Source organism: Pinus tabuliformis, chromosome Q, assembly GCF_031772625.1.
Source record: "Pinus tabuliformis cultivar Carrire ecotype Pingquan chromosome Q, CPIR1, whole genome shotgun sequence".
Taxonomy (NCBI): Eukaryota; Viridiplantae; Streptophyta; class Pinopsida; order Pinales; family Pinaceae; genus Pinus; species Pinus tabuliformis.
In genome coordinates, this window is record NC_142296.1 from 835927412 (window position 1) to 835954569 (window position 27158).

General features: G+C 43.2%; 1 protein-coding gene across 2 annotated transcripts in view; it reads right to left on the reverse strand.

Moving 5' to 3' along the window:
* The window catches only part of LOC149222193 (putative serine protease EDA2), a 467080-nt gene that overhangs the window by 233188 nt on the left and 206734 nt on the right, over nt 1-27158 (reverse strand). For both annotated transcript variants that reach the window (XM_089385308.1, XM_089385307.1), the window contains 2 exons: nt 23989-24042; nt 23773-23844 (listed from right to left, as the gene is read on the reverse strand). In XM_089385308.1, the coding sequence (XP_089241434.1) occupies nt 23773-23844; nt 23989-24042 (126 nt within the window). The remainder of the gene's footprint in view (nt 1-23772; nt 23845-23988; nt 24043-27158) is intronic.

Below are 27158 nucleotides of genomic sequence, written 5' to 3' on the forward strand. Positions count from 1 at the left end.
AAGTAGCAGCGAGAGCAGGCCACGCAGAGAAAGCGCAGAGGCCAGAGGGACTGCGTCATCCACGCAGAGAGCAACTGGAGTGACGCAGAGGGTGCCAAAGGATGCGAAGTGCCTCAGAGGGTAGATGCAGAGGGGTTTTACGCTGACGCAAAGGGCTGATGCAGAGGGGTTTGGGGCTGACGCAGAGGGCAGAAAGGCCAGCGCAGTGCTTCATAGTCGCTGGAGAGGGTCTCATGAGACAAGTTTTTTGAATACCTGTTTCCAAATAGAGAGGTATTGCTGCCAGTTATTTTTCTCTGTCGGGTGAGCCAGTTTGGCACGCATTTGTATTCAAGGAAATATTACATAATAATAAACCCTCAGAATAGTTGCACCAGTTTTCCCGCATTGGGTTTTTCCGGGGACAATTGTCCAAAAATAACGGTGTCCACTTGTGTGTTTGTTTTCTTTCAACTGATGATCTGTAGAAACTGTATTGTGTTTATTTCATTATTTATATGTTTTAAATAACATGTTTGAATTTAACAAGTAGAAGAAATAAACCAGAAGATTAAATTTTTAAAGGATAGACTTGGAAATTTCAACATGGTATCAAAGCATGGTTGCAAATCATAGGCGAGTTGAAGGCATCAACTAAGCAGAGCATTTGCAGCAGAATTAGCTGTCCCAGGTGACAGAGGTTGATCCTTGCAGAAGCAACAGAAGAAGGGTTGATGCAGAGGGACTGCGTCATCAGTCCGGGCCAGAGAGAGGCCAGCGTAGAGGCTGAGGAGGGAAGAAAGAGGCTCACACAGAGACCAGAAGGGTTGACACAGTGGCTGAGGGAGCTGTTTTTGCCAGTGTTGGGATTGCGCAGAGCCTAGAGGCTCAGTCCTTCAGTTGCTGGGCCATAGGAAGCTGTGGGCAATTTGCGGGAGTGAAGCTGGTAGGGTACTGTGGTCAGAACATCACCTAATAGGGCAAAACCAAGGTAGAGAGAATTACTACCGAGGCATATTTCTAGCCAAGGAATCCGGATCAGTGTTGCGGGTGCATAGAAGGTCAGAGAGTTGCAACTTGACGATTGGCAAGAGGATTTCCAGAAGGGAAATCAGGACTCAGAGGGAGTCTAGCAGAGAACTTCTAGTCGTGAAGTAGAGAGACTCAACAAGAATTGAAAGGAGAACTTCCAGAGGGAAGTAGAGAGACTCGGAGGAGTCGACAAAAGAGTAGGGAGATGGTTGTGAATGGACTCAGGGATCAGGACAGGCTGGACGAGGCATCCAACTTTGTGGTCTAGAAGGCCAGGATCTTTTCCATTCTAGATAGGCATCGCATCAAGGGCTTCGCCTTGAGAACAATGGCTATCCTCGTTGACCCTGTAGCTAATAAGAAGTATAAGGAGGCAACGGCCAAGGAAAAATGCATCATACTTGATGGGGTCAAGGATCATGTGGTCCAACATATTGTCGAGAGACGGCAAAGGAAATGTGTGACATCTTGAAGACGTTGTACCAGCATACTTCCGTTCAGAGGAACATGTTACTTGAGAATCAACTATGGTCATACCCGATGCAGAAGGGGGAGCAAATAGATCACTTCCTTGGTCGGTTTAAGGAGATCCGGGACCAACTGACTTCCATAGGGGCCACGCCGAATGAGGAGATGATGGTAAGGACCGCACTTAACGCAGTCTCCGAGGAGTAGGAGACATTTGTCCAAAGCATACTAGGCAGGGCAGATCTTCCAGATTGGGAAGAATTGTGGGTGGCTCTTCGTCAAGAGGAGATCAGGCAGTTGAGCAAGGTGGGAAGTAGCAACAAAGGAGTCTGGATCAAGAAGGAAGAGGAAGAGGATGCAGCTCTGGCATATGCGGGAAAGCAGGAGAAGAGGAAGAAGAAGGACCTCTCTAAGGTCAAGTGCTTCCATTGTGGGGAACTGGGTCACTATGCGAACCAATGTCCAAGGAAGAAGAGTAAGGGAGAGGCTTCTGACTCTAAGGCAGCTCCAGCGAAGGTGGAGAAAGAAGTCGAGGACGATGATGATTGTGCCATGAGCGCTCATGTGCCACTTGAGAAGAAGATGTGGAGACATCGAGGTGTAGTTAGGAGGACTACAGGCGATGAGGGGCAAGATCCTTGAGGTACCCAACCTCTTGGATTATACCTTGCTACAGGAGCTCCGAAGAGGAGTAGCAGGATTGGCGGATGTCGGTAGAGACAGATGCGGATGAAGCGGCAGAGAGTGCTACAGTGCAGGAGTCCCCGGGCAGCGCGAGGCTGGCAGGTTGCAATAGTGCGAGAGGCATAGGAGTGTTGCAACGGTGCAGGATGGCACAAAGAGGTTTGCAAGGGTGCGAAACGCAGGGAGTTGTTGCAGCAGCGCAGAGGTTAGTAGAGGGAGCACTTGTTAGCAACAGAGAGAGCTTCAGCATCAGAAGTGTTTCTAGCCTGACAAGGATGTCAAAAGTTGGGTGGATCACTTACTTACTTCTCAGTAACTGAGCTGCAGTGCAGCAGCAGTATGCAGTAGCACAATGCAACATTATGAGAGGGGATGCAGTGCAGATGCAATGTTGGGAGGATGGGCCAATAGCAGCACAGATGTAGAGGGAGTTGTCGTACAGATGCAGCAGTGGCAGTGGCTGGGCCATGGGCAGCAATACAGGATGCAAAAGCGCAGAGGATGTTGGGCGAGTCCTAGCATCAGCACAGGGACCGGTGCCGAATAATCAGGGTGATGCTTAGTGTGGAGTATTACTAGAGCACGGTCCTCGCTAAGAGGGAGTGTTGATTTGGGGTAGCATCGGATGTGCTCTAGCCATGAAAATTGGTGGAGAGGCTAAAGCACATGAGATCTCCAAGACCCAAAAATGGTTTGGACAGATTGTACCCGGTTTGGGAGATATTAAAATAATTAATATTTTTAATGGAGCTCCTAAGTCTAAACTATTAATGGGTATTACTATAACACTGGGTTAGAAGGTTCCAAAAGTCATGGACCAAGCCAAATCTAATCTTAGCCGTTGATTAGAGATTTAATCTCGGCCGTTGAAGGGCCAACAAGAAAAGGATAAGAAGGGGCTTGAGGGTCAGTTGGAGAATATACCAGAGTGATCAGTCATTCGTTTCGCTAGAGCAAGGTTTCTAAACAAAGTCAAATCAATAATCAACAGCGAGGGGCAGTGAGTACTGGACAAAGAGGCAGAGATAGTGCCAAGAGACCAGCATAGAGACAGAGAGCGAGAAGCAGCAGCCAAAGCAGGCTACGCAGAGCCCAGCAGAGACAGCACAGAGGCCAGAGGGACTGCGTCATCCATGCAGAGAGCAGCTGGAGTGACGCAGAGGGTCTCAAAGGCTGCATAGTGCCTCAAAGGGTTGATGTAGAGGGGTTTGTGTTTATTTGGGGTGGCATCAGATGTGCTCTAGCCACGAAAATTGGTGGAGAGAATAAGGCACATGAGATCTCCAATACCCAAAAACGATTTGGGAAAATTCAAAACAGTTTGGGAGATATTAAAATAATTAATATTTTTAATGAAGTCCCTAAGTCTAAACTTAGGGAAAACAAAATATTAATGTGAATTAATATAAAACTGTGTTAGAATGGTCCAAAAGTCATGGATCAAGCCAAATCTTATCTTAGCCGTTGATTAGGGACTTAATCTCGGCCGTTGATTTGTCAACAAGAAAAGTATAAGAGGAGGCTTAGATGATGTATGCAGGGGATGTGCTCTAGGAAAGTATGCCAAGGCAGCATTTCCTACGAGCAAACACAGGGCCAAGAACGTACTAGGATTGATACACTTTGATATCTGCGGACCTATGTCTGTCAAAGCTCTCAGTAGTGTCGAGTATTTCCTTACCTTCATTGATGACCACTCAAGGAAAACTTGGATTTATTTTCTTAAAACCAAGGATGAGGTTTTATGTCGATTCAAGGAGTTCAAGGCTCTGGTGGAGAATCTGACTGAGAAGAAAATAAAAGTTTTGCGCTCAGATAATGGTGGAGAATATGTCGATAAAGACTTCATTGATTTTTGTGCTAAGGAGGGCATCAAAAGAGAGTGGACAGCTCCATATAATCTGGAGTAGAATGGGTTAGCAGAAAGAAAGAACAGGAGTTACAGGACTATTGTAGAAGCAGCTAGGGCCATCATGTATGATTAGGATATGCCAAATTTCCTGTGGGCTGAAGCATGCAACACAGCAATCTATGTTCAGAACAGAACTCCTCATCGAGCAATGGGTAAGATTACTCCAGAGAAAGTCTTCACAGGGAAGACACCTGAAGTCAGTCATTTCAGGATATTTGGGAGTCTAGCATATTGTCGCGTACCCGAAGAAAAGAGGAAGAAGCTGGATCAGACTGCGGAAAAGGGATATCTGGTAGGATATAGCGAGAACGCTAAGGGATACAGAATCTATCTTCCAGGGAGCAAGAAGGTAGTAGTACGACGAGATGTAAAATTCATTGAGGACAGGGCTTTCAGAAGATCTCGCGAGATGCTTTCCGAGGAGCAGTCGAAAGAGGAGTCATTGGTTAAGCCTCTTCAACCAACAGAAGTAAAGAATTCTTCCTCAAGACAGGAAGATTCTCAGGATGAGGAGGAGGAGGAATAGAAGCACCTGTTGGCAAAGGAAGAACTAGCCGGGAACTTCATCAGATTTTGCGAGATGAAGAGGACTTCATCGGTGCGCCAAGAAACAATAAGAGGGAGCGAAAACAACCAAATAGATATCAAGCATTAGTAGCTCAGGATGGAGAGCCTGCCAGTTTCAAGGAGGCAGCTCAACATCAGGTTTGGCTAGATGTGATGGTAGAGGAATACAACTCCATAATGGTAAACGATGTCTGGGAGGTGGTGCCAAGACCTCAAGGCAGCTTAATGGTAGGTTCAATATGGATCTACAAGATCAAATACACTGCAGATAGCAGTGTTGAGAAATACAAGGCCAGGTTTGTTGCTAAGGGGTATGCTCAAAAAGAAGGGATTGACTATGAGGAGACCTTCGCCCCGGTAGCCAGGTATACATCTATTAGGACCGTGATATCTCTTGCAGCCCAAATGGGATGGGAGATCCATCAGATGGATGTCAAATCGGCATTTCTGAACAAGGTAATAGAAGAGGAGGTATACATTGAACAACCAAAGGGATTTGAAACTCATGAGAAGAAGTCTCATGTATGCAAATTGAAGAAAGCCTTGTATGGGCTGAAACAGGCATCGAGAGCATGGTATGGTCGAATAGATGGTTACTTGCAGAAGATGGGGTTTGTCAAGAGTGACGCAGATCCGAATCTCTACTATCTAGTTGTAGAGAACGAACCGCTAATCTTAGTATTGTATGTGGATGATCTCTTTCTGACAGGATCATCCAGGCTCATTAGGGACTACAAGAAGAATCTAGCCACAGAATTCGATATGAGGGATTTGGGACTAATGCATTACTTCCTAGGGTTGGAAGTTTGGCAATAGAAGGGAGAGATCTTCCTTGGGCAAGGGAGGTATGCTACAGAAATCCTAAAAAGATTCAAGATGGAGGACTGTAGACCCATGGCTACTCCAATGATCACCAACTGGAAGAAGATTGATGCATCAGAAGACAAGGATGTTGATCCCACCCTATACATGCAACTCATAGGGTCCCTGATGTATTTGGTCAATACCAGGCCAGACATTTGCTACGCTGTCAACACCCTTAGTCAGTTCATGGTGGAACCAAAGAGGGTGCACTAGGCAGCAGCCAAACACATTCTCAGGTATTTACAGGGAATAGTCGATTATGGACTCTTGTACACCAGGGGTAAGGATATCAGATTGAGTGGATTTACTGATGCAGATTGGGCAGGAAGTTCAGTGGATCAGAAAAGTACCTTTGGGTACTGTTTCAACATTGGATCAGGAATGACTTCCTGGTGCAGTAGGAAACAGAAGTCTGTGGCTCTGAGCTCAATTGAGGCAGAATATATGGCGGCGAGCACAGCTTCATGTGAGGCCATATGGCTTAGAAAACTTCTTCTGAACCTAGTCAGAAGGAATATGGAGTTGACCAGGATCATGTGCGATAATCAGAGTTGCATCAAGCTCTTTGAGAATCTAGCGTTTCATGATACATCAAAGCATATTGATATTCGGTGTAACTTTGTCAAGGACTGTGTCCAACGAGGAGCTATACAGTTGAGCTACACTCCTACAAGAGAATAGGTGGCGGACATCCTCACCAAGGCCCTTGGAAGGACAAAGTTTGACTACTTCAGGGAAAAGATGGGGATGGTAAAGAACCCGTTTCAGTAGCAGAAATGGGAGAGATAATAGCAAGGATGCAAAGGGAGTTGCAGTGCGGATGCAGTGTTGGGAGAAAGGACCAACAGCAGCGCGGATGCAGAGGGATTTGTTGTACAGATGCAACAGTGCCAGTAGCAGAGCCATGGGCAGCAGTACAGGATGCAGCAATGCAGAGGATGTTGGGCAAGGAGGCTTACCATCAGCACAGGGACCAATGTCAGATGATCAGGGTGATACTCAGTGAGGAGTATTACTAGAGCATAGTCCTCGCTAAGAGGGAGTGTTGATTTGGGGTGGCATCGGATGTGCTCTAGCCACGAAAATTGAGGGAGAGGCTAAGGCACATGAGATCTCCAATACCGAGAAAGGGTTTGGGCAAATTCTAAACAGTTTGGGAGATATTAAAATAATTAATATTTTTAATCAAGTCCCTAAGTCTAAACTTAGGGAAAATAAAATATTAATGTGAATTAATATAAAACTGTGTTAGAATGGTCCAAAAGACATGGATCAAGCCAGATCTTATCTTGGCCATTGATTAGGGACTTAATCTCAGTTGTTGATTTGTCAACAAGAAAAGTATAAGAGGAGGCTTGAGGGTCGCTTGGAGAACACACTGAGGGAGGCCAGTGAGTTCAATTTCTAGAGCGGGGTTAGCTGAGAAATTGAACCAGTGGTCTGGTGAAGAGTCAGGAGGTAGCAAGTACGGAGCAAAGAGGCGGGATCAGGCATTGGAGATCAGCGTTGTCGCAAGAGAGGCAGACGCGGGGCTTTTCAGGTAGACGCAGAGGCAGCAGAAGACTGCGCAGTCACTACCTGGGCCTGCGTGGATGACGCAAAGAGGCCCAGGGCTGATGCAAAGGGTTTGAGAGCCACGCAGAGGTTAGCCAGGCTAACGCTGGGATTGAGAGAAGTGCTGGAGAATTATATCTCTCTGTGGGTAAGCCAGTTTGGCACCCTGTTGTACTGAAGAATTGCTGAATAATAAAATCCTCCCTTGTTGCACCAGTTTTCCCACGTTGGGTTTTTCCAGGGACTGTTGTCCAAAATATCTGTGTCAATGTGTTAATGCTTATGCATATGTTTGTTTCTGTATTATGGTGTGATATCTGCAACAGTATTTATTTTATTGTTTATCGAAGTAATTTCATAAATAACTTATTGTGGAATAAGTAGGGAAAATAGATCAGTTGCTGCAGTGATAGAATTTTCACAGTTTGGGGTTGATGCAAAGGCCAGAAGGGCTAGCTGGAGAGGGTTCCATGGGACAGGTTTTTTGAATACCTGTTTCCAAATAGAGAGGTATTGCTGCGAGTTATTTTTCTCTGTCGGGAGAGCCAATTTGGCACCCAGTGGTACTCAAGGAAATAATGCATAATAATAAACCCTTAGAATAGCTCCACCAGTTTTCCCGCATTGGGTTTTTCCTAGGACATTTGTCCAAAAATAACGATGTCACTTGTGTGTTTGTTTTCTTTCAGCTGATGATCTGTAGATGTTGAGATTGTATTGTGTTTATTTCGTTATTTATATGTTTTAAATAACTTGTTCAAATTTAACAAGTAGAAGAAATAAACCAGAAGAATACAGATTAAATTTCTAATGGATAGACTTAGAAATTTCAACATGGTATCAGAGCGTGGTTGCAAATCACAAGAGAGCTGAAGGCATCAGCTAAGCAGAGCATTTGCAGCAGAATCAGTTGTCCCGAGTGACAAAAGCTGATCCTTGCAGAAGCAACAGAAGAAGGGTTGACGCAGAGGGGTTGCGTCATTAGTCCAGGCCAGAGAGAGGCCAACGCAGAGGTTGAGGGCAGAAAAAGGCTCACGTGGAGCCACGCATAGAACAGGAGGTTGACGCAGTGGCTGAGGGAGTTGTTTTTGCCAGCGTTGGGATTGCGCAGAGCCTAGAGGCTCAGTTCTTCAGTTGTTGGGGCATAGGAAGTTGTGGGCAATTTGCAGGAGCGAAGCTGGTGGGGTACCATGGTCAAAATAGTACCTAACAAGGCAAAAGCAAGGTAGAGGGAGTTGCTACTGAGGTAGATTTCTAGCTGAGGAATCCAGATCAGTTTTGCAGGTGCGCAAAAGATCAGAGAGGTGCAACTTGACGATTGCCAGGAGGATTTCCAGAAGGGAAATATAGACTCAAAGGGAGTCTAGCATAGAACTTCCAGGCGGGAAGTAGAGAGACTCAATAGGAGTTGGAAGGAGAACTTCCAGAGGGAAGTAGAGAGACTCGGAGGAGTCAACAGAAGAGTAAGGAGATGGTCGTGAATGGACTGAGGGATCAAGACAAGCTGGACGAGGCGTCCAACTTTGTGGTCTGGAAGGCCAGGATCTTGTCTATTTGAGATAAACATCGCATCAAGGGCTTCGCCTTGAGAACAGTGGCTATCCCAGTTGACCCGATAGCTAATGAGAAGTACCAGGAGGCAATGGCCAAGGCAAAATGCATCATCCTTGATGGGTTCAAGGATCATGTGGTCCAACATATTGCCAAGAAGGAGATGGCAAAGGAAATGTGGGACACCTTGAAGATGTTGTACCAGCATATTTCCGTTCAAAGGAAGATGTTACTTGAGAATCAGCTAGGGTCATACCAGATGCAGAAGGGGGAGTAGATAGATCACTTTCTCGATCGGTTGAAGGAGATCCTGGACCAACTGACTTCGATATGGGCCACACCGGATGAGGAGATGATGGTAAGGACCGCACTTAACGCAGTCTCCGAGGAGTGGGAGACATTTGTCCAGAGCATATTGGGCAGGGCGGATCTTCCAGATTAGGAAGAATTGTGGGCGGCTCTTTGTCAAGAGGAGATCACGCAGTTGAGCAAGGCGAGAAGTAGCAACAAAGGAGTCTGGATCAAGAAGGAAGACGAAGAGGATGTAGCTTTGCCATCTGCGGGAAAGCAAGAGAAGTGGAAGAAGGACCTCTCCAAGGTCAAGTGCTTCCATTGTGGGGAACTGGGTCACTATGCGAACTAGTGTCCAAGGAAGAAGAATAAGGGAGAGGCTTCTGACTCTAAGGCAGCACCAACGAAGGCCTTCCATCTTGTCTTCGAAGACAAGCAAGCCACAATCTTGAGCCTCTCTTGTGAATAGGCTTCTAGGATCACCCTTTATCCTATCTTTCATTTATCCATCTTTGTGATCATTATCATACCGAGTCTCCTTCCATCTGTGAAAGTCCGTAAAGAGTAAGGAACTTTAGTTGAGGTGATAGTGGGCTAATTCTCCAATGTTTCCCTTGACCTAGCAATTCTCCCTTTAGGGTTCCACCCTAGGGCCCCTACTAGTTTAAGCAGCAACATTTTTGGAGTCGTTGTGAAGGACACGAAACGTGTGTTTTGTTCCCCATACGACATATTGACATATCATTATTGGCGACTCCATTAAAAGAACGAAGCCCTGGTTCTTCATTGATCTCTAGAGTCAATGGTTGTAAGGTGAAGCAAGCATTTGTCAAGGCAATTTTATTCACCCTGGCGACTCCCATGTCATTAAGGACCCAGCAACATGTTGACTACATATATTCCCGCCATAAAAGTGACAGGGATCCCACAATATCCCCATCGGAATGCATGAAGAATATGCCAATATTCGATGGGGATCCGCATCAGTGTTGCGAACATCTCAATAACATACCGATTTTATCTCGAAATCACGATTTTTTGGCCTAGCCGATGTTTGCCGATTTTTATCAATATTTTGATGGTATCTCAATTTTGTCGATGTTCGCTGATTTTTACCAATATTTTCCCGATTTTTACAATTTTTTGGTTTTTCGGACCCTTGCCGATTTTATCCCGATGTCGATGTTCGCAACATTGATCCGCATTCCATAGTCAATCAAATTGTAAGGTTCATGAGGTATCTTTCAAAGAAAAATACAACTCAACTTTGTGACCAAATGGAATTATTTGTCCTATCCATTGCCCCAAATATCGATTGGCGTGAGTCATGTAAGCCTATAAGCATTCTTTCTCTTCCAATGTTGACTACACTTTTCTTGTTGCATGAAGGGCCGGATTTCCAGTCTCATGAAAACATATGCCAAATGTTGGACATGGCCTTTCAAGCAGAGGAAGTTATTGAATATGGTTTTATGCTTGAGCAAGAGTGTCTTGATCCTTCTCCAAATCATCAAGATCAAGTGATTGATGCATACCAAGAGGATAGTGCCGAAAGTGAGACTCATGAATTGGAAAGCATGTGCTCTAAGGATAATGAAGAAGATCTCAACCCTGAGAGCCTTCAAACATTGCAAGAATGGATGACGGAATATGAAAAGTCTTGTAGGGAACTGATGGCCACATATAACTCCCAAGAGATTTTCTCCCACTATTGTGAGCAATCAGAAAGGCTCTATAACATGAAGAGTGAATATAAAAAAGTCCTACCGATGACCTCCTTCTTGAGGCATTTTATCAAAAATAATGTATTAAATACCTTGGAGATCATTCTCTGAGAATGGATGAAGGAGGAAAAGCCCTCCCTATGTAAAGAAGAAAATGAATGACATCATAACCAACACCAAATATATAGGGAATAATCGGAGGATTCTGAGGAAGATCATGGTAGTCAAATAAATGAAGAATCTATGAGTGACTTTTGGGATATTGATTGGGGAATTGGGTATGATTATAGAAATGAAGACCCCATAGTTTCTCAAATCCATAAGAATGAGCTCAAGGAAGAAGAAAATGCCCCACCCCTTCTGAATAACGATGTTGGCCTTTATCAAGCCCTACCTAGTGATTGGAGAGGTCTCTTCTTTATGTTCCAAGATGATTCAGTCAAAGAAGATCCTTCCAAAATTGTGGGAAATTCTAATGACTCTAATATAGAAGATATTGAGTAAGATACTTCCTTAGGCCATGCCACCGATAAAGGGGTTTTCTTCATATTTGAGCATTCCTACCCTTGTATGCCCCTGCCCTAGAAATAGATGTTTGTGATGATGTTCAATCCCTTAGTCTTGATGAAGAGCTGTTTTCCCCTATGAAGAACTAGGAATCATGGTTTTTCCCCAAATACAATGATGAGTCCACTTCTTATTTTCCCAATGACCAAAATAATATCATCCTAAATGTGTTTGAGACATTCGATCCTTCTTACCTAGAGGGTTATAGGCCTTAGATAGCTCTTCATCAAATATTCATGTACTTGATCATTTACATTCTATCTCCTGGTTAGAAGATCCAATTCAATCTTCTCGGTTGATGTCTTTCCCTTCTTCTAGGGTTCCTTTCTATATCATGTGGGTCTCTTGTTTTCCCACCTCCTACCCCCGTAACTCATCATATCATTGTTCCCATTTGTATTGTTGGGTCCTTTGCAAAAATAATCATGAAATAATGCATTCTGGTATTGAACAATTGATATGTTGGTTGCATTGGATCTATGATAATACCTAGCACTTGATTGTACTATATGCATGTTAGGGTAGGATGCATCGCGTGCTGATTTTTGCATTAGAACTAATGTCATATGATATTTCACATGATAGATTAACTACATTTAAATTAAAATTGCATATTTTATTTTCTATTGATTTTACAGCCTAACATTAAGCATGGGTGATCAGAGGACACCATAGAAACATGTTCTCCCATGGGTTTAGTCTTTGACATGTGCAGATAACAGGTCTATGGAAACCAAGAGATTGTTGGTGTTCTCATGACCTCCCATTCGAGTAGCTTCGCCTACATTTCCCAAGAGATCATGTCCCAGTTGGAGCCAGATGTTACCCACCATTTTGTGGATGATATCCCTAGGAGAAAAAAATTTCCCGCGATGGTCCTCAACCAGCAACCCCTTGCAGCCACCAACTAGCTCGATCTACCATTTCTCCACCACCTGAGTCAGCCATGTGGTCCCTCACCCATCTGTCATGATTGTATGTTTGAAGGTGGACCTCCCAAACCTAAAGGTATGTCTTGTTATTTGGAAATTGAGTATTCTAGTTTATTTATCATGGAAAAATCGACCATCGATTAATGGGGGGATTCAACAGAAAGTGTGGTCTAGGTCTATGCTCTTGTCCCCTAGGTCTCTTTTGGGATGTTAATCTTGCACCCTAGTCCCGTGGGATCTCGTCTATTGAAGATGTATATGCAACTTTAAGTCAAGGAAAACAAGTAGAAGAATTGGATTATCATATTAAGGACCAACTCTTGTATCATTGTGGGAAGCTATGCATTCCACAAACTGAAAGAGTAAAGATAATTCGAGAAGTACACACTTCTCTAATATCAGGTCACTTAGGTGTAAGTAAAATGGTTGCACAGCTGCAAAGATTTTGTTATTGGCCGAAAATGAATGAGAAAATGTCTAGATATGTAAGAGGGTGTACCATGTGTGCTAAAAGCAAGCCCAGCAATAGAAAACTAGGCTTGTACACTCCACTACCAGTTCCTTCTCATCCTTGGGAAAGTGTTTCCATGGACTTTGTTGGAGGACTGCCTAAATCTAGGAAAGGTCATGACTATTTATATGTTGTTGTGAATAGGTTCAGCAAAATGTGTATTTTAATACCTTGTAACAAATAGATTACAGCTAAACAAACTGCAAAGTTGTTCTTTCAGCATGTATGGATTCATTTTGGATTACCCACTTCCATAATATCTGATCGAGATACCCGATTTGTTGGGAAATTTTGGTCAAGCTTGTGGGAATTGATGGACACCAGGTTGAAGAAAAGCACAGCGTTTCATCCACAAACAGATGGCCAAACAGAAGTGGTCAACAAGATAGTGATCCAGTTGCTCAGAGGTTATTGCAACAAGCATCCCAAACTTTGGGATGAACATTTATGTTATGTGCAGCATGCTTACAACCGTGCTAAACATTCTTCTACCCAAAGATCTCCTTTTGAGACCTGTTTTGGTTTCACACCAAGGTCTCCCTTGGATTTTGTTTTTGGTAAAGACATAGCAGTTGATGGACAACCAAGTTCATTGAACAAATCCAAGGGATTCACCAGGCAGTACAGGAACAGCTGGAAAAGAGCCAAGCCAAGTACAAGGCAAGGCATGACAAACATCGGATGGAGCATAGTTTCCAAGTTGGTGACCAAGTCTGGCTATATATCAGCAAAGACAGAATGCGAGATGAAGATAAGAAGCTGAAGCCAATAAGGTATGGACCTTTCAAGATACTTGAGAAAATTGGTGAGAATGTTTTTTGCCTTCATCTACCAACGTACATGCACATCTACTCAATTGTTAATGCAGACAGCTTGAGACTATTTGAACCTTCATTAATTGAAGATCCCGAAGAGCAGAGTCAATTGCCTTTTATTGATGATCTGTTACCTGAATATCTTAATGAGTTGCAGGAAGATGCAGTTCTGGACAAGAAGGTAAGAACTACACGCAGAGGTCATGTTGAGTACCTCAGGATCGGACTTAAAAGTTCAAAGCCAAGCAATGCGAAATGGATAGAAATTGAGCAAGCGAGAAAGCAATACCCTCACTTGATTGATGCTTAAAATAAAACCAAATTTTGGTGGTCCAAAAACTTTTTCAGTGGGAAGGCCGTGCTCTGAATTGGATCCTAAAACTCTCTAAGTTTTCATGACTATTTCAAATTATGCTAAAAGATTCAAGTCCTAGAAAAGATCGAAGCTATCAGAAGGAATCCTCATAACAATTGCAGTTGTGGCTAGAGCAGAGCAACGAGGACCCTCGGTCGAGCGCGCAGACCGTTGGCCCATGGTAAAGCGCAATGGCACAAAACTGGCAAAACCGGAGGCCAGATCAAGGAACAGAGGTGGATTCTGATACACGATTAGCTCTATGTGCTAATCGCGTATCACAGGGCGTCCCCCTCAGTGAAGGAAAGCCCCGAAGCACCCGAACCCGAAAACGCTATAAAATTCGAAAAAATAACTGTTTCGGTTCCGTAGCGTAGGATTCCCCAAAACCAGCAGGATATCAAAAGGCTTCAAGGCGATAAGCAGTTTTGACTGAGTCCCACCCAATGCCACACATCGAGCAACATGCGTCCAGCGGAAGAGAGAGAAAACCGCCCGCATCGAACGGGTAAACGCCATGCGACTTGTCCGCCCGATATGAAGGACGACCGTAGGATCTGGGGGTTCTATATCGATAGTGGAGATACATCCCGATGACTAACCGGATTTGACAGGTCAAAAAAGCAAGATGACAGGGATTTGACGTCTGACGTAGATGATGAGTTAGCAAACGATTCATGTTTGCGGGCGATCTTGAAGCAAACAAATTTAACGGCCATTCGAGTATGATTCAGGGAATCTAACACCCAGTTCGTTGGCAAACAGGTGGCCACCTCCCTGCGAGGCGTTACCCAGTGATGATGACGCAGAGCAGAGGAATTCAAACGGATAGAGGGAAGGAAACCAGAAGGCCGAGAAGTGGAAACGAACAGTCAAAGAATAGATTGGCTTTAAAGCCATGAACTAACAGAAGCAGAGAACGGGCAACACACAGAGACGCTGAAAGCTAATAGCAGAGAACAGAGAGTAGGAGCCGAGCTGACCTAAAGGCAGCATCGAGCCAAACAGAGCCAGAGAGAGTCAGAGAGTCTGTGTACTCCATTGCAGGCTTGAGAGGTTCAAGCAAACTCCTCGGTATAGGCCTGTCATGCTACTGTGACCCTCAGAGGTCGAGTTTTAGTAAGGAGAGTCTGTGCACTCCATTCCTACTGACTTCATTCTGTTAGTGAGACTTGAATTGAGCTCACTATTGTAAAAACTCTGCTTGAGAACATAATAGAGAGGCCACCATTGAAAGGCTAGACCAAGAGACGTAGCTCAGGAGCATTGGGTGAACTCCTTATTAAACTTGTTTTGTTTACATGTTTGACTGTTATGTTTTCTCTGATTGCCTCAGTGTCCATGTATTCTAGCAATCTTATCGATCCGTTGCATAAGTAACATAGGCACATCCATGCACATGAATCTGTAATACCTTTAATTCTTTATCCTGAATAAATTCCAGATCACATAATCCAACACTTCTTGTTCTTCCAATGTCTGATCAGGAGACATTTTCCATCCATGATAGTCATACTTTTCACGGAGCTTGTCTTCAGCCGAGAAGTGGGATGAGGAACCCATTGAGCCTTTTGTCCTTTCCAATTGTCTTCGGTGATTGCTCTTTCACTCTTGCTTGGGCTTTGTCTTCACCTCACCTCTAATACCATGTTAAATTTTGGTATGTTCTATGCTTAGAGCAATTTACTTCAATTTTCTTGTTAGCTCATTATCAATATCCAGATTAGCAATCACATCAGCATGATAGCAAAATGCAGATAGAACATAAACATAAACAGTAGAAGACAAGCCAAGACAAGAGGACACAAGATGTGGCACCAGTCAGGGACAAACCCCAATGTGGGGAAACCCTTGATCAATTCTTCTTATATTCTTCAATAGTTCAAAAGAGAGAGAGATAGTACAAATATACAAATCTGAGAATTTATGACAGCAGTAGAAAATACATCATCATGACAGTCTTCAATCATTAAGAGCGTTGTAGCATATCTTGATGCGACATTCCTTCAATTGCTAGCTGCTCCAGCAATTCTGGTTAGGGCAAAATATGCAGCTCTAAACTCCCTTGACTGTGATGAATGGCTGATGTGATAAGGGCACCTGAAGTAGTACTAAACTTCCTTCATAATCTCCAAAAAGCCCTAAGAGAGCAGCCCTAAGAAACCCTATGGCCTATGGCCTAACACATAGCAACACTGTAGAAAATGTCCTCAAAACAGTTACATAAACATCATCAACGCAGCAGCACTTTCAAGCATCTATACGCTGATCTATGGAGCAGATCTCTTCAACACATTCAATTTATGACTGTGGCTTATCAACCTAGTAAACAGTCCTTAAATCATATCTAGAACAGCTTCCTTTATTACACTGTCACCTACAGTAAATATGTTGTCTATCCAGGCATCTTAATGTTGTGATAAGACTCCTTCTTGCTGCGGCCTAGGGCTACTTCTGCTGCGGCTTAGTGTCTTTACTTAGCTGTGTATTAGGGCTCCATTTGACAACGGTTTTAGGCTTCCTTGTGACTGCAGATTCAGGGCCTCTTTGGACAGCAGATTAGGTACCTGTTTGCTGTGTATTGGAGTTTCTTCTTGACAGCGAATAGGACCTCCCTTGACTGCGTCCTAGTCTCCTTTAGGACAGCGGGTTGATGGGTCTCTTGACATCGGATTAGGGTCTCCTTTAGTTGTGTTTGAGGTTGACAGCAGATTAAGGTCCCTTCTTGACCTGCAGCTAGGGCACTTTAGGACTGCGTATTAGGGCTCCTCAATAGCTGCAGATCTGGCCTTACCCTTGCACGGATAGGAGCCTTCCTTTGTTGCGGATTAGGTCTGTGTATGAGGCCTCCTTGACTGTGGCCAGATCTCCTTCAACTGCAGCTAGGTGTCTCTCCCTTCCACTGTGTCTAGGGCACCTTGTCTTGCTGCGTCTAGAACCCTTCCTTCACTGCATCTAGGGCTTCTCCCTCTTGACCTCTCCAACCACCAAACCCAAACGAGTGAAGAGAGATCATAAGAGAAGTGAGTGTGTCAAATGACTTGACGACTCTTCTATTTATAATACAACGTTGAGTTTGAGCTGGGGTAATTTGCTTGCTGGCCAACCTTGACAAATTGTCAAATAATACAGATAAATTCATATCTCCATAAATACATATTGGAATCGGATGATCTTTAGATCAATCCTACACGTCTCGAAGGGAGGAATCCAAAAAAAATATCAGCTGCCATAAATAAGATGACCCACATGGAGTTTGGCCCTAGTTGCCAATTTTAACAAAAAATAATAGTGTCAAATTTATGTGTGTGCTAGCATATTTCTTAGTTTCCAGCGCTATTATTTTCTGCAGTTTTATTTATGAAGGTTGCAGTGTGATTTATTCGATATTTTTCGTAGCAAATAAATTGTTAATTAATTAACAATTAGAAGAATTAATTCTAGTCGCTGCAATAGAATTTCAAACATGAAATTTACACACTCTAGTTCTAGCCTACAAACTAGCCCTGCTAGTTTGTGCAGCAATAGGGCCCCAGTTAAGTTGCCAAGTCATGTGTGGAACCCCCTGACAATTACACACAATATCTAGTGCTAGCAACTACATCATTAGGTAGATTTAATCATTTTTGCATCTATGTGAAACATGCTTGAAAGTAATGGGCAATTTGACACTTCAAATACGGCTTCCCTTCCAAAATTGAGACTTTGAACTCGCAATGGTGTTACCTCCCTATATAGGAATAGCTAATAGACCACCCTATTAGGTGCTTCCAGCCCCCAAGGCAAAGTGACATGTCCTTGGTACACCCTTCAATTGATAGGTGTCAAGTGAAAAATGATGGAATAGAGGGGAGAAGACTTCATGGCCAAGTGCCATGGTCAAAGGGACTTGCTATGATGGGCTCGTCATCCTGAGTGTTTAGATGTGGGGAGGGGACAATCATGGATGCATGCGTCACCAACTCTGCCTTTGTTTTTCCACCCCTCTTGTGTGCCCTTTATTTTTTCTTGATTTTTCATTGTATTACTACTTGTAGCAGAATAGGTTAGACCTTGCTTTTTATGAAGTATAGTAGTTATTACCCCCTTAATGGTGAGGTAGTTCATTGCCCACTAGGGGTTGGGACATGCAAGGGTTCCTTCTCATAATATGAAAAGAAACATGTGCTCAAGCACTGGGTGACAGCCATAATAAGTGAGGTGGAGCTCATGTTAGGTTTCTTATGATATTCTTAATTAGTGTTTCACTAAGTAAATATCAAATTTTCCTCAATTTTGGTGTATTGCATTGTTTCACTTAGGAGAAGTGGGCCTAGGGGACCCACAATTGATTTTTGGCATGAGAAGCACCCCAACTTTAGAGTTTGAAGGAAAGATTGCAGCTTTGGTGGAGTGCGGGGGGCACCACAAAGGATTTTCAGCCCACATGGAGAGTACACTCTCATTGGTGTGAAAAAGGTGAGGGAAACTCGATGTGGGCCGACATGGGCAACCTTGGAGGCAAATCGACAAAAGGAAGGAGGGGCTCTCATTTTGCTTATCATCTATCATTTCCAGAATTTACCTTTTGAAAAGAGCACGCTTGAGCAGTGAGTTGAGTCTGCATGTGTGGTTCAGCACACCAGGTGTTTCTCAGCGGAAATCCTAGTCCTTGCTTCGGTGGACTTCGAGTGCCAGCCCTAGGAGGGAGTTCTACTTCATCCTAATTCGTACCAGCAGTAGGGGATCAAGTAACAGCAGCAGGAAGAGTAACAGCAGTGTAGCACTGCGCAGTCACAGCTTGAGGCACTACGGGAAGTTGTCGAGATAGGGGAGTTTGAGGAGGAAATTCGGTGGAAAGGCTTGGGAAGCCTTCTAACAAGGATTGAAGGAATTTTGAGAGCATTTAGCAGCAAATTTCTCAAGTGGGTCGATTTATCCAGCAGGAGAACCAGCCAAGCCCAAGAGGGTCAAAATTTCGGGGTCAAGCTTTGGCCAAACCCCTTGTGGGTTATTCTGGTTTTCTTGAGTAGAGGTTGAGGTTAATTTCCTGGAGTTTTCTGAGCAGCGAAGAAGGCTCTAACAGCAAAAAATTTCAGGCAGCAGCACCTTTCTAGGCATTTACAACGCAGCTCCTGGGCTGAATTACCAACAGCTTGGAGGAGAGCGTTCCATTGTTCATTTTGGGCTTTTGTTAGCTTGCCAAGAGCAAGCCCAGGTGCATACATTCCAGCACCTTGTTGTACACCTCTTCCATTTAATAAAATGAGTAGACAACGCAGTTTGGATGTTGATTTCGTGATCTGATGGTTTGTTTTAATTTCATGATGTGTTTGTCTATTATACTTTGCATATTTACTGTTAATTTTCCTTGGGGATATTACAGTGGTATCAGAGCTCATAGACTTGGCACAGCCTGTGGGAGCAGCGCGGTCTATGACACCGGAGGATAGGCAAAACGCGACTTACCGGAGGTAGAGGTATAGAAGCAAGGAACGACAGTTAGAGATCACCCCTGATCTTGTGACTACAGAACCAGAAATAGAAGAAACCAACATGGCGGATAATGGAGACAAAAGGGAGGAGGCGAAGGAGTTTTCCCAACTCCTACTAAAGGCAGTGCGGGATTTGCCTTAAAACATTAAAGGAATGGGCCAGCGAAATGGCAATAGCAACAAGGGTAAGTGAGTCCAAGGGGATTTCCACTATGGAGAAGGATTTGGCACCGCACATCACCATGCATCTCTCCATGCCAACATGCCATTGATTTAGAATACACCCCTAGATCCACCATTCCTACATTCCTACAATCTAGAGTAGGTGGGCAACCAGAGCAGGAGGAGGCACCTTACGGGGACTATTTCCTAGAGTATCAGTCTTATGGGCCTGATTTTGGGTGGGCCATCACTTTCAAAGATTTTTGTCAGTTGAAGGGAAACAACAAGCCCAAGGGAAAAAATGGTGGAGGTTACATGCAGGGGATAGATTTGCAACGCACTGTGGGGAGGGTATTTCTCGCAACCTTCGATGGGTCCTCCAAGAGCTCGGTCAAGGCATGGGTCAAAAAACTGGATGCGTATTTCCAGCTGAACTAAATGACAGAACGAGAGGCAATCAAGATTGCCACGTTGCATCTAGAAGGGGAAGCCCACAACTAGTGGTTCCACGAATTGACCATGTTGGGACATGCGGGAGTGACTGCCTATGATGATTTCACCAAGAGGGTGTTGAAGCAGTTTGAGAGGAAGAATACGGAGGAGTATTTCAGGGAGCTGACGAGGCTCAAGCAAACCAGGAGTGCAGAAACCTACATCTCAGAGTTTCTGCAATTGTTTGTGATGGTGCTTGACTTGTCAGATTATAGGAGGATTTTCATGTTTGTGGATGGGCTAGCAGAGCCATTGCGCAGGTTAGTGATGTCCAACAGGCCGTTACATTGCAGGATGCATTTAGGAGAACCGGAGATTTGCAGGATGCCCTACCCAAGGCAAGGGCACCATTACCCCCTAGACAAGGTTTCTAGCAAAGGGGGAAGGACATTAGGGCTCCACCACCAAGAGAAAATCAGTGACGTGGGCAGTTGGATGATGAGACCCAGAGAGACCTCAGGACGAGGAAACTATGCTTCACTTATCAGGAGTCGTGGGCACCAGGCCATAGGTGTGTAGTGGGCAAGGCCCACTATATCGAGGTCTTCTTTGACAGTGATGCAAAGGATGAGACCTATTTTGAGATGAGTGGAGAGGGTAGCGCGGCACCGCAAGGAGGAGGACCACCACCACAACCACCACCAGGGGAAGTTTCCTTCGCTCCTACTGGAGGGGTCATTGCATCACTGTGTGAGGTACCCAAATTCTTGACTACGAGGATTAGAGGCACTGTTTAGGGGCAGCGTGTCTCAATTCTAGTGGACAGTGGGGCTACTCGCAACTTCATCGATGCTTAGCTAGTTCAGAGGAGGGGCATCACAACTGAGGATTTTGAGGGATTCCTAGTTCTTGTGCCTGGGCACAGGACCATGCAGTGCACTCGTTATGTACCAGCCTTGACAGTGACCATGGGGAACTACTCCATGACAGATCATTTCTTTGTGGTGGATATACCAAACACCAACGTAGTGATGGGAGTCTAGCGGCTCTATACGCTTGGCAGAGTCACAACAGACTGGACGAAGTTGGATATGGAGTTTGTAGGACCAAATGGCAAGACGGTGTTGCTTTAGGGGATGCACTCCTACTTACCACAGACTGTTTCGGCCCACAAGATGGAGGTTGACTTGAGACATGGAGACATTGAGTGGGTTGTGGAGTTGAGGATCTCAGAGGCTAGGGGAAATCCCAATCCACCACATCTGGAGATACAGGTTGTTCTTGATAGGTACCCAGTGGTGTTTGGGGACACACCACCGGGACAACCACCTGACCGGGGGTTTGAGCACACTATCGAGTTGGAGCCAGGGGTGCAGGCCGTCATCACCAACCCTTAACGACATCCCAAGGCTTATCGAGATGAGATCAAGAGAGCCATCCACGAACTGTTGGCACTCGGGCATATCAGGCCCAACTCTAGCCCTTTTGCTTCATCGGTTGTGTTGGTGAAGAAGAAGGACGAGTCCTTACAAATGTGCATCGATTATACGGTCCTCAACAAGAAGACGATGAAGAACTGCTATCCCATTCCCTATATAGATGAGTTGATGGACGAGTTGAGGGGAGCGAAGTTCTTCTCGAAGATTGATCTGCGATCGAGGTACCATCAAATCCGGGTGAGGGACCAAGATGTCTCGAAGGCAGCATTTTGGTGCCATTATAGGAACTTTTAGTTCTTGGTTATGCCCTTCGGGCTGACCAACGCACCCATGACATTCCAGTCATGCATGAACCACGTGTTTCGTGGGCAGTTGAGGAGGTTCATGCTAGTGTTCTTTGACGACCTACTGATTTACAGTCGAATATGGGAAGAGCATTTGCAGCACCTTGAGACAATATTGCGCATTCTGGAGGAGCAGCAGTTTTATGCCAAATTGTCCAAGTGCGAGTTTGGGTTGACCGAGATGTTGTACCTAGGGCACATCATTGGGGAAGATGGTGTTAGAGTACATGAGGAGAAGATTAGAGCTATCTGGGATTGGCCAGAGCCCCGGAATGTGACTGAGCTAAGGGGATTTGTGGGCATTTGCACTTACTACAGGAAGTTTGTGAAGGGCTTCTCCCAGCTGGTTGCACCCCTCACAGAGTTCACGAAGAAGGGGGACTCTGAGTGGACTACTACAGCGCAGGAGGTATTTGATCGCCTCAAGGAGGTCATGAGTAGTTGTCCAGTGTTGGCACTTCCTAACTTCACTCAGCCTTTCGTGTTGGAGTGTGATGTATTAGGAGTGGGTGTGGGGGCCGTATTGATGCAAGGAGGGCACCCCATAGTGGCTGAGAGCGGGAAGCTACTGCCCCATGCGCTACTTTACTCCATTTATGATAAGGAGATGTTGGCCATCACGTATGCGTTGGCCAAGTTTAGGCAATACTTGGTGGGGAACAGGTTCAAGGTCAAGATTGATCACAACAGCCTTGGGTTCTTTTTGGAGCAGAAACAGCTACAGGAGAGGTAGCAGAAGTGGGTGACCAAACTACAAGCGTATGGCTTCGACATTGAGTATGTCAAAGGGAAGCAAGCGTAGTGGTTGATGCATTGTCTAGGAGACCGGCCACTTTGTCCTTGATGAGCATCGTCCTGGACTAGAGGGCGCGGTTACTAGTTGAGTACTCCAAGGACAAGTTTGCATGTGAGGTCCTTGATGGGTTGGTGACAGATGATTGGTATCAAGTGATGAATGAGGTGATATACTACCAAGACCGGATTTACTTGGTACCCAACTCCCCGCTGAAGTAGAAGATTCTACAGGTTGCTCATGATTCACCATTAGCGGGCATCAAGGGTTCACAAAGACATATCGGACCATCAGGGAGTGCTTTGCGTGGAAGGGCCTCAAGAATGATGTTCTAAGGCATATCCGGGTGTATGACATATGCCAGCAGAACAAGGGAGAGCAGACACACCCCGCGGGCCTATTTCAGCCGCTTCCCATTCCGGAGGGGAAATTGGAAAGCATATTGATGGATTTTATTACCGGGCTGCCCACAGTACAGGGCAAAGACTGCATCTATGTAGTGGTGGATTGCTTGAAGAAGTACGCTCACTTCTTTGCCATTCCAGCCCGGTACTCGGCCTCACAGGTATAAAAAATAGAGAAAGCAATCATAAATACTCGAATAATGTGAACGGTATTTGATCTAATTAACAGTGACATAGGTATGAATGAAAGACGAAAGAATCAGCTTGAAAAAAAGGACCCTCAATTAGCTGTAGACAAATTAGAAATAACATGTTACCACAGTCATTTAGATGCTGCAGTTAGAGTGGTGTTACTAAAGTGAGCTGCATGTTGGCAAGGTGTCCTATGGTGGGGCACTGAACTAACTCTTGCATGTTGGCTGGAGATCACCCAATGTACCCCAAAGAAAAAGAATATATGCGCCTCTTGCCAAAAACAAACATGCTCATTTATTATGGCTTACTTGTGAAGAGTTTTATGCCAACAAAGGAAATAACCTACTTAGTGCAGCAGCCCACTTGAGAACCAATTATTTGATAATCAAAATGTCATCCTACTAAGGTTTCATCACTAGAAGGAAGCAGCCTAATTGCAAAGTGCAATTGCAATTTTGAGATGTCAACAAATAAAGAAGACAAAACATCATAGATATTATTTTTTAGCATAGCACAAAATAACATTTGAATTGAATATTAGAATGTAAGAAACCAAAGTTTTCACACTGAAGTACTGAACTAGGTCAATAATTTAGAAAATTGCAGAATCTAACAAATAAACAACCCAACTTCAAATTAGAAATTGAAAAAAATTGTAATGGTCTATAATATTACCTATTACAGAACCATGCAAAGCCAAAGTTAATATTAGATTAAACATACCATCAAATCTTTTCCTGATGAATTTGCTTTAACAAGAGGAGAGCAAAGTACATCGGGATTCCCATATTGAAACTGCACAACGAAATGGTAAAGATATTGTATTATAATTTATGAGATAAACGCTAGAGAGTAATCTTTCGCATAACACTCTTTAGAAGAATGAAATGCACACTAAAACTAAAGACAAATATCAAAGTCAGAAACAGTTTTTTATACCGCCGTCACTGCAGCATCTGCCAATAGGTAAAGAAAGTCGCCATCGTTATTCAACTGACAAAACAAATAATGCTTCTAAAAATTAGAAATCCTTGTAGACAATATATATATATATATATAGATAGATAGATAGATAGATATATCAATGCCCATAATAACGTAATACAATAGAGAAGCATATATATTCAGCAGAACATGTAGAGAAGTGAAAGTAATCAGCAGAATGTGTCTCGTTCCCATATATGCATGCGAATATTTTTCCAGTTATAAATGTAGAAATTTACCAAAGCAAATGCTAAGTTGATATGTAGAATTGTGAAATTCACCAAATGGTGGATCCCCAAAGATTTAGCCACACAAAAACACATGATCAAATGTATGTTCAAATTAGTTCCATATCGCACAGGATATTCATACGTATGTCTATATTACCTACAAATGAAATAGACGTAAACATTGATTAGCAACAGAAAGCAAATATTAGATACCAGTTAAAAGAAAACTTGAAACACAAAAAACATAATATTCGATCTTATTTAAAAGGAAAAATGTGATCATAGATTATTATATTTTATGTGTTTTAAAGATATCCTCCAATATTCCCTACATCGAATATTGAAATTAGAGAGAAGCACACATGCAAAACTCAGAGGAGCTTTGTCATGGACCACTTACAAGAGGAGAAAATTGACTTCAAACAAAAATTGAAAATAAATACCATCAATAAAAAAAACTCAAAACAGAGAATAAAATTCAACGCAAATTAAAAGAAAAATGTGATAATAAATTCACACATTTGATGTGTTTGTAAAGTGTAATGTTCTTGTTGACCACTCAAGTGTCAACTATCCTATAGTAGAGTACATTTCAGAGCAGTCAAATTTTTTTCAGATTTCATCATCGTCATGCAGCTTTTGGTCTTCAATTGTAATCCAAATTCTATAGCCCTGTGGGCCATTATGTAAAAATGATTCTAGTATGTTTATAAAGCCATGTAACACATCTGCGTAAGTTTATGATTTTTGCTAGAGAGTTTCACTCTAGGGAGTTGTCGCTCAGATTGTACAGGCACCGCGACAACAGCACAAGGAGGGGGCTGTCACTCTGATCCTCGCCCACTCCGTTCTAGTTGTCTCCCAACAACAAGCTATCGGGGGTAGTACCTATGGAAATGTGAAGGTGGAAGGAAAGTTGGCAACCAACAAACCCAGGAGACACGATTGAGTGGCCTAGCTACTTGGTTAAATTTAGCAAGACTCAAAGATTAGATTAGATTCAGATATGAGACCAGTGCCTTATGGAGTCAAAATTCTTGCTTATTATAATTTCAGATGAAGTAACTAGATGGACAACCGTTGCTTGGATACCTCACTAACCTATATGAGATGCAATTCCTAAGATTTAGATGAAATGCAAGGATCTTGGTCACTTTTAAGTTATATGCCTAGCCAAAATGGAACCTCCATTTTAATTGTTTTGAGACCCCAGTCTTTAGAGTAGGTTGTGGGATGGAAGCCAATGGGAAGCAAGCAAAGGCTTGATTAACGATACCTCCCCCTGTGTTCCAACCACCTAGTGCCTCCGGCGCTGCAGAAACTGTGGCTCCGACGACTACAAGGTCACTGTGTTAACCACTAAAAAGGTGTTGAATCTCTCAAGCTAGGTGAGAAAGGATGGCCCTAGAAGTCTATCAACCAAGATTATGCTTGGAGGTAAATTATTAATGCAACTAGGCCTAGAATGCTTGTGCAAAGGTTCTGAGTGAGTTTTCGGTTTAAAACTGGCTTAATGTTTAAGTACTTAAACTTATGATTAATCTAGAAAGACAATTTTATTACCAAGAGTGTGTCAATTAAAAGTGCCAATGTCAAATCCACAAGATGCTTAATTAAGAGTAATTATTCACTTAACAATTTGCCAATGATTATCCACAAGATGTCAATTACTCAAGATATTCCAATGATGATTATCAACAATCTTATGCCAACAATAATGCCAAGATTATGCTCTTTAGACAATGCCAATATTGAAAGATGCTCAATTAGAATAACGGTCAACAAAACTTAAGATGCCAATTGCTTAAGATAGACAATAAAATTACCAAAGTTTCTTAAGATTGTGAAAGAGCAAAAGATTATGAGCTTAACTTAGAGAAATTATCCAACAAATTCTTAGAATGTTTAAATAAACTTAGACCTTAATAACCGAAACCATCAACAAGATTAAAAGATTTAGAGCTTAGATGTGTGAGTGCTTATTTAGTGCAAAGTTGTGATTCTTATGAATGATCTTACAAGAAACAAACAAGCGTTAGCTTTCAAATAATCAATATTTAGACAAGCTTCTTCAAAAGAGCACTAATTTAGTAATTAAACTTTGGGACAATAGTAAGCTACTCACTCTAAATCCAAAAAATAGCAAGCATATAAGAAACTAATATGACCAATGAAACATTAAATGAACTGCCAATTAAGCATGCAAGATAACCACCCTTCTTATGATGGATTACTCAAAGATATATTTTATCTGAAAATACTTAAAATTATGCACCAAATTGTGCCCAACAATTGCCAAGTAATAAAACAACTTTGCCAATATGGAATTGTGAGCTTTTAGCCTTCTCAAAGATGTGGTACTCAGAAAATATAATATCTTATCACACTTTTATGCGAAGATATCAGTCACTACAAATTGGATATTTATGCCAAAAACTTGAAGCTCAAGACAATTAGATGCTAGGACAAAATGCTAAATATCACACCAATTAATTTATGCCTCTTAAAGTGTTCTTCCCAACTTATATCAAATCTGATCTATTTGATTATGCAGATATATTTCAGCCAACAAACAAGTAAATCTAGGCCTAATGAACAATGCCCAAGTAGCCAAAACACAAGTAAAATTTTATCATGAAATTTTTAGTGTGTCTAGACTATTTAGATGAGATTTTAGGGCACTTAGATCACTGTTATAGAGAATTTATTACAGTTGTAGCAAAATAGTGAGAAAATAAGGATTTAGAGAGCAAACCCTAGGCCCAAGGCCTTGAAGATGACTTGTCAAATCTGCCCAAAACTTTTCCAATGAAGATGCCACCTGAAAACACAAGATTTGAGCCAATTTCTTCCTGCAAAACCCACCAATATTTAGTCCAGAAAATTCAGAGATGG